Consider the following 13,560-nt stretch of genomic DNA (forward strand, 5'->3'; position numbering starts at 1 on the left):
ACCTGATGATTATTAAATGGTTAAAGCATTGTTTATAATTTAATGTCTACAGTGTTTGAATAAGACTAGCATAAACAGCTTTTTAAAACTCCTAACTCCCCTGGTGAAGAGAAAAAGCCTGTCTTGAATAGAAGTAGGTGTCCTTGTTCACGGCAAATGACTTCTGGACTTGTCTTCTACCTACCAAGTAACTAGGAAAGACTTAGCAGGAAGGCATTTCTGATGTGGTTGGTTAGTCCTCTGCTCAGGAAATTCTAAGTCCTGGGTTCACTCTACACTAGTCCTGACACAGGGGGTAAATTTCTGGGGGCTCTATGAAGGAGATTGGTGCTTTCTTCCTCCAACTCTGCAGAGTGCCTAGCAAACAGGACAACTTTTAGTCACCAGCTTAGTGTCAATGTGGAAGTGTGTGCTTGAGGTTTTGGCCACCCTGAAGTCCTCAGCACAGAAGATCTGAACTTCCTTCTCACACACAGTCCCACCAACCACACATTCACAGTTCTGGGTTATCTCTGCATCTTTGGTGTTTTCCAATTTTTATTTATACTAAGTTTTGTGGGTGGGAAAAACCTGTAATCAATTATTAGAGATAAATTTTTGCTCTTATTTCTTGCTTCGCTGTTAGGGAACACCAGCTGCTCATATGCATTGTTAACCAAGTACAGCCTAGCAACCATCCCAGATTATGGGATATGGGTTTTAAACTAGTCATCTGGATAAATTTGCTGAATTTGATGTTTCTAGTTTTCAGGAGTAAGGTGTTATAGATACAGTCCACTGTAAGTGAGCCCAGTAACAGAAAATTTAGATAATAATCTTTGCACAATAATTCCCTTCCATCCTGGGTTCTCTAATATTCTTAAATGCAACTCTTCTTTTTTATTTGTTTGCTGATAAGAACCAAAACTTATGTTAATCAAAATGTAGTTACCTTATATTAATCTCATATATTTGTCCTCCTTTTTTCTTATAAACTTTGGGGCTCGGGAAGAAAAATAGAATTAGTTCAAGCCAAACTCCAAAGTCTTGATCAAAATTGCTTTGTATCTAAATGTTCACTATAGATCAATGACAAAACTTGATTCAGATAAAAAAGCAAATAAAAATGTATTTTAAATGTTGTGGGGTATTCACCAGAGAACACAGCTCAGACATGGGTTTAAACCAATAGAAAACCTTTATTAGCTGGTCGACGACTACACTGGGCGTTATAAGTCTCAGTGTTCTCCTGAGCCTTTATCAGGGTGAGCACAAAACTATGTTCTGGTTGACATACTTTGGTTAGAAAGAAGCAGAATTCTAGAAGCTAAAAAGCAAGGTTAGTACATTTAAAGACTTTTACAGAACTATGGGCTTTGATGGATTGAGTCTTTGTTTTTGCTTTGGCGAGTGGTACTGTCTATGTGCTAAGTTTTATGGCCTAATGGTGCTTCCATCATGGAGTCAGTTGTGCTATGGTCTGGTAGCCTACTGATGTCTGGGGCCCTGTTACAAAATATTAAACTCTATCCTTTTCATTTAGCAAATCCTATTAAAGTGTAACAAATAATAGTTGTTTGATTCCTATTGTTTGTGATGGACATTAGTAAATAACCATTTGGAGATAAGAAAGTCTAGTTAGAACTGTACTTTATTTTAAAAGACCTTCTATTTTAAAAGGTCCTTCTGGGTCCCAGTGATCTCATTAGTTAAATAGTTATTAAACCACTACCAAAAACCTAAATTGTGTGACTCATAATTCAGCTGAAAGTGGCCGAATGTAACTTCAAAACACTGTTGTCATAGATTTGTCATCAGCTGCAGAGATTGAGGTAAACAAGATAAATAAATTCATATCTATTCGTTTGTGAATTGCTTCTGATTTAACAATATGCACTAAATTAAGCATTTGCATAAAGCAAAAACAATATGCTATATTAGCTAGAAATATCTCTCTGTGTTAGTTTATGATACAATGAAAATGGGAGGACTAGCATAGAATGGAAGCTATTCCAGAGGATTTTGAATGTTCTTGCTCATTAGAAATGGCTCTTTGGGGTTATACATAGGAAGTGGTCTCCTGTGCCCATGTGTTGAGGCAGTTTGGATGCTCAACTTACTAGACCTGGATGGAGGTAGGGGTTCCTTGGACTTCCCACAGGGCAGGGAACCCTGATTGCTTTTCGGGCTGAGGAGGGGGGGGACTGAATCGGGGGAGGGGGAGGGAAATGGGAGGCGGTGGCGGGAAAGAGACGGAAATCTTTAATAAATAAATAAATAAGAAATAATACGGATTATCTACCCAGTCCTACTCCAAGAGCTAAAAAAATAAATAAATAAATAAAAGAAATGGCTCTTTGAACCCAAGCATGACTTAATCCAGGTTTATAAGCATTTTTTTTGGCCACTGCAGCCAGTAGTGTCTGCAGTGTTGGATTGCCAGGAACAACAACATAAATAATTTGATATGTATAACATAAATCCATATCAAACCTAATGTTTTATTTGTGTGTGTAAATGTGTATGTGTTTATGGGCATGCATGTGGTATACGCACACATATTGAAGTCAGAGGACAATTTGTAATCCTCTCGTGATGTGGTTCCAGGAAATCAAAATCTGATCGGCAGACTTGGGGCAGACAATTTTACCCAGTGAGCCATCTTTCCCTCTGCAAATCTATTATTTTTTTAAAGGCCTAAATTAACAAGGAAAATAATAAGCTAAATGAGGGTTCACTGATAACAGCAAATATATCCCTCCTAGTTTGCTAAGCTATTTTACTAAATTCTAAATTCTCCAAGTAATTTTAGGAATTAAAAAAAAAAAAAAACTCCAGGGGCTGGATAGGTGGCTCAAGTGGTTAAGAGCACTAACTGCTCTTCCGAGGATGTGGGTTTAATTCCCAGCACCCACACAGCAGCTCACACCTGCCTGTAACTCCAGTTCCAAGGGATTTGACATCCTCATGCTAATGCACACGAAATAAAAAAATCAAATAAAAAACAAACTCCTAGAGTGTAAACTGTTTCCTTAAGTTTAATTGTTTAAATGATTGCATAGTTTACTATATTTATATAAGAAGTGAACAAAAGAATATTTTTAAATATAAACAAACATGTCTGTCTGTAAGAATAAAGAGAAATAGTTTGCTTCAAGCTCTTTGCCATTTATCCTGGGATCTGTAAGTAGAATACACATGATCAGAAGACTTACATTTGAGATGAGTTTGTGCCCACTTTTTTTTTTTTTTTTTTTTTTGTATAATCTGATGGCGTATCAACCAGTTTTGGAGGGCAGACCTTCTTTGGAAAGAAGCCAAAGTAATTTAATCCCAATGACAGAGGTTACCAACTGAGGGGACTGGCTCTGTTGATACAGAAGGCTTAACCAGCACTGTGGGTTGGAGGCTACAAACTGCAGTTACAGCTATATAATAGGACAGTAGATTCACCTGAGCAAATGTCCTACTGGGGTAAGCCTACCTTTTGTGTTCAACATCTTATTTAGTTCTGAACATATCTTGGGGATTGAAAAAAAAAGTAGAAAATAGGAATTCAAAAGAAATCCTAAAATGTGAACTCCAGACTAAAAGTCTTCTGTTGGTTTCAGCATTTGACATATCTTTTAAGCCTTCAAAAAAAAAAAAATGGCCAAAGTAATTACAAAGCACAGCATATTACGGTGTTTATCTTATGCAAATAACTACAGTGCTTCTAAACTTTTGTGTGATAAACACAGCATTCTAGGCTCTATCACCAATAGCTGAGTCTATAAACCTAAACAGGGTTTTGGAATCTATAATTAGGAGATGATATAGGCAACTCTAATGTGGGTAATGGGCCCTGGCATCCATAAGTTCAACACCATAGCTTTGAGAGATCAAAAGGAGTAGGTAGCTGCTGTCTGTTTTAGACACTAGAAAGGAGGTGAGTAGCCTCTGCTGTTAAATTATTCATGATCAGCTCAGTGGGTCAGATGACAACATAACTAGTCACATGAAATGACATCGTGAGTACGATATAGAGTATTTTAAAAATCCAAAGAACCAAGGCACACACTTTTAATCTTAGCACTAAAGGAGGCTGAGGAAGGCAGACCTCTGTGACTTAGAGTCCAGCTTGCTGTACATAGTAAGGTCCTTCCTCAAAAAGAATAACGTGAATAACACAAATAAAAATCCAATGGAATCATTTCTGACAAAGCCTAGGAAGAAAACTTGAGTGTCTTGTTGTTCTTGTTTTATGGGAAAAATCAGTTCTCAAAAGGTGCGCACATACTTTAATTCAATTGCTAATGCCTGAGTCTTGTTTTTCTTTTTGAAGGAAACTTGTCTATGTTACGTTTTCACATGCTTATGGACTCACTGGTGTTTTTGAGTTTTGAACTATGTTTAATTGGTTATTATATTGTTAGTATCCGCATGTGTATTTCAAAGGATGTTCAAAGTGCTAAAAATGACCCTTGCACTCGGGTTTCTTGGAACTTCCCTATTTTACAGCCAGCCTTTACTGTGGGTTTTCTTCTAAGACAGAATTTTATTCTGTGTTACTAAGATCCAAGAACCATGCTACTTTCTCCCCATCTTTAGCTTAAAACAGCCCATTTCCTAATGTAGGTCTGGAAGAGATACTATCAATCCATGATGGATATTCTCATTATGAAGAATGTTCATTGTCGTATTTTCACTACATGTCATACTCAGAGTTGACAGATATGATAAAAACTAATCACCTTATCTATATCTGCTTCAAGAGTCTGATATAAATGTCAGATTCGTTAGATATGGTTTACACCCCCAGCTCAGCAGCTTTAGGAGCTTGAAAGAAAATTTAGACCTACAGAGACTAATTAAATTTCTAAATGTTTAGCAATTTTCTTTTTTATATGTTTGTGACTGTGTCTCTCTATGTAATCCTGGCTGTCTTGGAACTCACTATATAGACCAATCTGGCCTTAACCTCACAGAGATTCACATGCCTCTGCCTCTTGAATGCTGGGATTCAAGGTATGTGTTACCTAGCCCAGCTAGCAATTCTATTTTTATCTACATGTATACATTCTATTAAACTAATATTTTCCTCCAAAATATAAATATTACCTCTTTTTAATTTTTATATTTTATTTTAATTCCTTTAAAAATTTTTATTTGTGTGTGTGTGTGTGTGTAGGTAGGTAGGTAAGTATATCAAAGAACACTTGTAAGGTAAGTTCTCTCCTACCAGATAGGTTCCAAAGATCAAACTCGGGTTATCAGCTTGGAAGCAAATGCCTGTACACAGCTGTGCAATCGCACTGGTGCCCAGATATGGTCTTGACACATATGTAAGGATTTAAAAGTTCCAGCCCCTTCCCAGGCAGTGGGTGCACAGGTCATTAATCTCAGCACCCAGGAGGCAGAGGCAGGTGGATCTCTGAGTTGGAGGCCAGACTGATCTACAGAGTGAGTTCCAGGACAACCAGAGCTACATAGAGAAACCCTGTCTCAAAATGAACAAACAAAAACTCTTAGCCCTAAATCAGACTTATCAAATGCACAATAACTTCTGATCGAATGAATTTAGTGTTACATCTAAGGCACAACCACAGAAATTTTCTATGACTGGCCCTTCAACCCATGCACATATAGATGCAGTGTTTCAACATTCTATTTTAAACAACTGTTCTTTTCCATGTAAATATTGTCCTACTTCAAACTATTTGAAAAAAATGAATTATTCTCTTAAGTAATTAAAGTTTACCCAGTGGGAAGGATTTCTGTCCCAGAAATGTCAAACTGTTAATTATTTTCTCTCAACTACAGTCTATATTTAGCGAAGAATATACCCCCCATGACGTGACTGAACAGCACAGAACAGTCAGGACAAAGAAGACAAGTCACCCCATAGATCAACTCCTTAGTGACTTGCTCCACAGGAGAAGAATCTTCAGTTCTCCATAATCTTACTTCTCTTGCCTGGTACAGAGGTCAGAGGTGACCTAAGACCACAAGGAGGGAGACTCGGTTGCTCTTTTCAGCAACCAGCTACTGAAAAAATGACGCTTCTGTGGAAAGGACTTTAACTATATAGCAGTGATATTTTTGTCTGCAGACATCCCTTCTGCACAATAGTGACTGCTGTAATCCTGAAACTTTGAGCATTAAAGAGATGGAAGGAGGAGAGGTGAGTGCAAGAGACTCGACACTCGTCAGACAGTGAAGAGGTGAAGTCAATGGAGTCAATATCAAAAGTTGTTATATTTTACTATGATCCCTACATATGAGAAAAAGAAATACACATGAAAATGTGCAGTGAAATGGCTTCTGTTTTAGTTTGTTTCTCAAATATTGAGAAATTTGTATTAAAATTTTAAAGTGTGAAGCTCTCCTGTAAAGGCACTTTATACGGTATTTGCATTTGTTGCCAGTTCACTGATGTGTGGAGACATTTACTGAAAAGTGATGGGTTGAAAGCTAAAAAGAAAAAAAAGAAAAAAGAAAAAGAAAAAAAGAGCTCTTGCTGGGTGCAAAACATCTTTATTCCTGGTATTTGGGAAGATGAAGTAAAAATATCTTAAGTTCAAGGCCTCCATGGGTTCACTGCTACAAAGGTGTATGTAGCACAACACAGAGAACAGGCAGAGAAGAAGGCAGCTATGGTCTGTAAAAGAAAAGTCCCTCATAATTGACAATGTAACCTGAAATAAAAGAGAACTTGAGAATGAGTTATGATAGCAGGTAAGAGGTAAAAATCGCAGTTAGTGTTTTTAAAGCATGTTTGTAATCCCCATAAACCACAGTGGGACCTATAGCTAGATTTGCCATTGATCCCCAGAGAGAAGAAAAGAAAGAGAGGGGAGGGGGAAAGGAAGGGAGAGGAAGAGAGAGAGAGAGAAGGAAAGAAAGGGAGCAAGGGAAGGAAAGAGGAACAAGAGGGGAGGGGGAAAACAAAAACAAGAAAGACGGGGAGAGAGAAATCAATGGAATGCCAAAAATACTGAAGTCATGAAAAAAAGTACAAGATGCAGTCCAAACCATTTGAAAAATTAGTTTATAAAGATAGGGCTGGTTATGAAACAAAAGAGCCAGATAAATAGGAATAATCCCATGCCCTAGTTACAATCATAGTGTTTGCTGTGTGTGTGATCTTCATGGCTTGGGAAGACTCAATTCCCTCCATAGGCAGTAAATACTAATAACGTGTGTGTGTGTGTGTGTGTGTGTGTGTGTGTGTGTGTGTGTGTGTGTTTGAGTGTCTGTGTGAGTGTGTGTGTTTATCAATGCTGTACTACAGAGCATCTTCATCAGCATTTTACAATTCTATAATAAAAATACTAATAACGTGTGTGTGTGTGTGTGTGTGTGTGTGTGTGTGTGTGTGTGTGTGTGTGTTTGAGTGTCTGTGTGAGTGTGTGTGTTTATCAATGCTGTACTACAGAGCATCTTCATCAGCATTTTACAATTCTATAATAACAATATTTAAAAGTTGACATACAAGGCTGCAATCGCATAATTTGGTGTCACAAAAGGCTACATTCTTTAAAAGAAGTGAAAATAAAATGTTGATTCATTTCTTAATTTCTAGATTTAAGAAAACAAATCAAACATCTTAAATAAAGAAGTCCAAAAAAAAAAACACCTAAGTTTCACAGGCAAGTACAAATAAAGAAAACCACAACCACAGCCCAGCACCAATCACAGGGGTGCTCCTCGTGGGCCTTCAGAAGACTGGCAGAAACTGCATTTGAACTGTTTTCATGTTCGTCCAAGATCTTGAAAGAAGGGGAGAGATAGAGACAGAGAGAGCAGAGGAGAGAGAGAGAGAGAGAGAGAGAGAGAGACTGCATCAAGAAGCTCTCTCAATTTCTCAAGCTCATAAGACACATAATAGGTAAGAAAACTTACCAGCTTCAGCATCTACCTTCAGTGATGGACCCAACAGCCACCCTTCTTTATTTGGATTACTATGAAGCTGCAAGCACCGATCATCCCGTCATGGGGACTCTCTCCCACCTCTCCTACACGTCTGTCTTCCTCCCTATCTTTTACACAGTCGTGTTTCTGACTGGAGTACTGGGGAATTTCATCCTCATGGTCGCACTCCATTTCAAACACGGCAACCGAAGATTAATCGACATCTTCATCATCAACCTGGCTGCTTCTGACTTCATTTTCCTTGTCACACTGCCGCTTTGGGTGGATAAGGAAGCCTCTCTGGGGCAGTGGAGGACTGGCTCCTTCCTGTGCAAAGGCAGCTCCTATGTGATCTCAGTGAACATGCACTGTAATGTCTTCTTGCTCACTTGCATGAGCATGGACCGCTACCTGGCCATCATGTGCCCAGCCTTAGCCAGAAGATTGAGAAGGAGAAACTGCGCATATGCAGTCTGCACCAGTGTCTGGATCATCTCATGCCTCCTGGGACTGCCCACGCTTCTGTCCAGGGAGCTCACTCAAGTGGATGGGAAGCTATACTGTGCAGAGAAGGAACCCACTCTGCTAAAACTGATGTGGGGTCTGGTGGCCTTAATTGTCACCTTTTTCGTCCCCCTATTGAGCATTTTGACCTGCTACTGTTGTATCACGAGGAGGCTGTGCGCTCATTACCAGCAGTCGGGAAAACACAGCAAAAAGCTGAGGAAGTCCATAAAGATCATCATTATTGTTGTGACGGCCTTCGTCTTCTCCTGGTTGCCCTTCAATACTTTCAAGCTCCTGGCCATTGTCTCGAGGTTGCAGCCAGAACACCAGTTTTCCCTGGAGTCTTTTCAGATGGCTATGGAGGTGAGTGGGCCCTTGGCCTTTGCCAACAGCTGTGTCAACCCTTTCATTTACTATGTCTTTGACAGCTATATCCGTCGGGCCATTATACATCGTCTGTGCCCTTGTCTGAAGAACTATGACTTTGGGAGCAGCTCTGAGACATCAGACAGTCACCTTTCCAAGGCCCTTTCTAACTTCATCCATGCTGAGGATTTTGTCAAGCGGAGGAAGAGGTCTGTGTCACTCTGAAGAAGCCTGTGACATTTTCAATCATGGACACTCTTAGGAAGCTGGGTTTTGTCAGCAGTGGAGAAAGAAAAGCATTAAAGTTGAAATTTATATTGCTTCATAAATCCAAGAAAGTGTTGATTTTTTAAAAAGGTGCCCCTGAGGAGATCCTGTGTTGTGGATATAACTAGGTCACATGCTACATTTTCAGCTAACTGGTCTTACTTGGCGGTTAAGCCAGCCAGGCAAATTACAAATTGTCCTTGAACTCTTGGGTTGGTTTCTTCCTGTGTGTCAGTGCACCTTCAGGCCTTTCAAGACCATCCATCCCCACTGTTCATACTGGGCTATGTTTGGAAGAGACACTTTCATCTGGTAAGAAATGGAGTAGGACACACGATAACAAAAAAAGTATAGTTGCAATCTGTACCTCACAGTCCCTGAGTTACTGAGATGGACTCCGGTCCCTTTTGATCCTCTGTCTGGTGAGTTGTCATCTCTTTCCAGCATTGGTTTTCATCTCAGGCCAATCTCGCCAGCTTTGGTCTGGCAGGAAAAGTTCATGAAGATAAAGCCACGTTGCATGGTGCCTATGAACTGAGACTCACCTCATTACCTGATCTAAAATCTGTTAACAAGGTAGCATGATGCAAGATTTGACCTTTACCTTGTAAGAAACACTGGTAACAATCCAGCTTATTATAATGCTATGGTAACTGCTTTTTAAGGTTTTAATATGCTGTTTGTTTTCATTGCCCTAGAATTTGACTTTGTTGTAATTACATGTTTTTAATTACCTGTCATCTAGTTATCACATGAAAACGTTACTACTAATGTAATTGGAGCTTAGAGGCTTGGGCCCACCCCCATGCTGATTATCACTTGGGGTTCTAATTAAAATGTTAGCGCTGCACATTCCCTTAACAATTCTTTTGCTTGGTGTATATAATTTAAAGATGACGTGGGATGCTCTGTATCCAGCCAAAGAAAAAGAACTGCAGCAAAAGTAGTACTAGCGTCTTACATATGCTTTCAATACCAAAGGCCTTGCTGAGTCTCCTTTCCTAATGCAATACTTACTGAGTCAGCTTACATCCATATTTAAAACAAAAAAAATGCAAAATTACTGGCAAAAAGAAAAGGCCACATCAGCAAGTAGGCTGTTGTAAGCTTGTGGGGTTTTAGTCCCATTGTTGGCCTAAATGAATTGCCTTTTGATTCCTAAATGTTGAACTTAGAAATAAAAAAAATGTAGATTGTTTTCAGAGACCATCTTATTTAATTTCCTCCCAAGCATCTTTCCCAGTAAGAGAAATCTCAAATATTGAACATGTTCTTATACTAAATCTATTCGAAGCTGAAAGTATAGGTTTAGGTTCAGTAATGTATTCAGTTTGTTATTCTATACACTGTCACCAAATAAAATATTATATCCATTTTTAAAGTATTTTTATATTAAAATATTAACTCTAATAACATTAATTTCAGTACCAAATATAATAATGGCTATTTAATAGATTGTTGTGTTCATAGAAAAAAAGACTATGTAAACCATAGCAAATAAAGTTTTCTGTGAAACTTCAAAATTGAATTCAGAATAGTTGAAAAGTTCTTCAAAGCTGAAGCATGAGCAGAACACAGAACGAGGGAACATTTCTAATCATACAGAACAACACAACACCTTAATAATCATGGGAGTTACTCCTTTTGAGAAACACTTGTAAAACATTAATCAACTGAGAAAGCCATTCGAAATGAGAAAGCCTGGGGTATTACTATAAACATAACTGTTCTGACAACCCATATCAGAACTGAATAAAAAGCACACAATGCCAGGAATTTTTGGAAGATAAATCTGGCATCCTAACACATTACATCTTGCAGGCTACACCTAAGATTAGTAAAACAAAATAACAGTAACACAATCTGAAGCAATATACTAAGGCTGCTTGTTTTCATTTTCTTAAGTTCTTCTATGTCTTTAACAGCCAAACTAAAAATATACCAATGTTCAAAGCATTTCTAAAGTAGTTCTCTTGAATTTATCCCAAAAGAAGCCCTCATTAAACCCTTGATAAAGTGTTGCTTGATCATCCATGATTAGTTTTCAAATAACTGTAATGAAGACAGGCACAGACACCGGCACATATGGAACTAACCTGATAGGTCTTGAGCTTCATGTACTCTGTCCACTCTAACATGCCAAACCTCTTCTCTGCCGACCATAGAGTAATGCGGGGAAGCTATGCGCATGACTGGGAGAGTTCTATCCCTGGGGTCACAAGCTAATTTTTTTTTTTAATGCGGAGAGCACCGTATGAGGTGGTGGGTGGAAGAAATCTTGCCCTGTGATTCATCTCCATCCCTCAAATCACTCTCCTTTCTCACTGGCAATCTCAGAAGTGAGAAATGACTCGTCTGCTGTGTCTGGCCTCATAAAAGAGTGAGCCTTGGTTTTTCTCCAGAGCTCATTCACAAAAGTCAAGCAATGCTAAAATAGCTGTAACTTTATTTTTAAAGCAATGCCGCTGGTGTAGCCTGCTAACAGGACGATGGGCGCAGCCTTGTCAAAGGGGAAGAACCAGAGGGTCTTCAAACCGCTGCCCTGTTTGCACTCGCTAGCTATTCCAAGTTCCTCTGTCGTCCATAAGTGTGGTTTGAGTTTCCTTCTGCAAATGCCTTTGATAATTTGCTTGCTTTAAGCCAACATTTTGCATGATTTTTTTTATTATAGGGAGTAATTGTGGCTAGAATTTATATAGAGGGAAGAGCCTTCCAATATTCTGATTTTATTTTGCAGATGTAAAAAAAAAATCTACCTCACAACTTGCCCTTGTTGTTTCTAATTATATTAGTCATTTCCATAATATAACTGCATTTTACACTGAACTGATAAATTAGAATTGTGTCATAAAATATGACTACAGAGTTCCACCCCCCAAAACCCTATTTTAAATGTCTAGTACACCAAACTATTAAAATAGTTTTTAGGACACAGTGAATTATCAGTTCCAATAAAAAGGTCTACTTATTATATATATTAAGTTAATAGTCATAAGTTTTCTAAGGCCAAAACGTACTTTAAATTTATCATGGGACTTTTTTTACTCGGCTACAAGCGGTTAAGTTGGAAGGTAGTCCCGTTGGTCAAGTGTCCATTTAGAAGGCACGCTATACATTGTTAACCTTACTTCTATGATTTGTTGCATGTCTTTAGCTGATGTTACCAGTCTAACATTTCTTGATTATTCTTGTTTCTAATTAAGAAAATTTAATAATTAGCCTTTAAAATTAGTCTTTATCAAAGTACTCCATGTTTATCAACAGTGATAGGAATTTAACACTTTATTAGTGCTTATCAATTCTTTTTGGAAAATAGTTTTATCTCATTGTTCATTCAAAGGAAAGTATAAAATGTTCTCCTTCCTAGTATATCTGTGATCTTTGTTCTATAAATGCATCCTTTTATTTGCTCTTGATTGTGTATAAGGCACGAGCTGTAAGCTTATTTGTACATCAAATAAAATTTTATGCATAAAAATAATACAGCACTAAAGACTACTTTTTAAAAACTTTTCTCTGCTAGTCCTCAGCAAACTCGGCTTTGTTCTGTCCCTTATAAAGTACAAACCTCTGCAATTCACGGCGGTCGATTGTGAAATACTCACATATCCTTGACTTTGTCCATGCCAGAAGAACATAACTCCATAGAAACTTAGTGAAGTGTAAAATTTAGAATAACTGCCTGGATTATAGAAAATGAGCCCAAATGGGGTAGCAGTCCTAAGTGGATGGCCTCACTCTAGCTAAATGATTCATTTCTCTTCTCAATATGTTTGTGGTTTGGGATTCCTTACAATCATATCACACACTAAACTAAACACAGTGTTAATCACAAACAATGTGTTGTGATAGTTGTTAAATCTCCTTAATATATGTGTGCTTATTAAAGCAGACACACTGGAATTATTCTATTGACAAAAACACGTTCTCACATATACATACTTAAGTATATAAACCTACAGTGCAATTATGACTAATAAGCATCCATTAAATTTTGTTACTATGATTATCTTAGTAGCTTCTAGAGTACATAAATCTTTCACCTTTTACTAATACTATAGATAAATTACTTGAGCTGAATGTAACTGTTCTCTATTTACTTGATTAAATATGGAATACAATGTGGATGTAAAACAAAGAAAAAACATGGAAAATGCAAAACAAAACAGCATGTGTACATTTATCAACACTTGCATGACAAACACAAATGGATCAAAATTCTTTGCTAGCAGTTTAAACAAATAGCCTGCTCCTCCATCAATCTTATCATCTGTATGTCTATTCTCTCTATAATCTATCTGGGATTTTATTAGACTATGGTATGTAAAAATGCCAAAGCACAACTCACCTATTCATGAAGTTTACCACAAAGTTATTTTTTTGTAATCAAAGAAGTACTGATACTCAAGAAGAGCCTGTTATATGTAAGAAGATTGCAAGTCAAATAAATATCTTTGGTCTTTTATAATGCTGATAGAAAACACATGCTTACTTATTATGTCTCAAAAGTCAAAAGAAGGAGGAGGAGGAGGAGGAGGAGGAGGAGGA

At 37.8% G+C, this 13,560-nt stretch overlaps 1 protein-coding gene across 1 annotated transcript; it reads left to right on the forward strand.

Annotated features, from left to right (window-relative positions):
* Positions 1-7,887: 7,887 nt before the first annotated feature.
* Positions 7,888-8,971, forward strand: Gpr15 (G protein-coupled receptor 15). The gene has a single exon (XM_005344933.2). The coding sequence runs from the start codon at positions 7,888-7,890 to the stop codon at positions 8,968-8,970; it is 1,083 nt and encodes a 360-aa protein (XP_005344990.1). The 3' UTR covers position 8,971.
* Positions 8,972-13,560: the final 4,589 nt, after the last annotated feature.

Source organism: Microtus ochrogaster, chromosome 2 (assembly GCF_000317375.1).
Source record: "Microtus ochrogaster isolate Prairie Vole_2 chromosome 2, MicOch1.0, whole genome shotgun sequence".
NCBI classification, from domain to species: Eukaryota; Metazoa; Chordata; class Mammalia; order Rodentia; family Cricetidae; genus Microtus; species Microtus ochrogaster.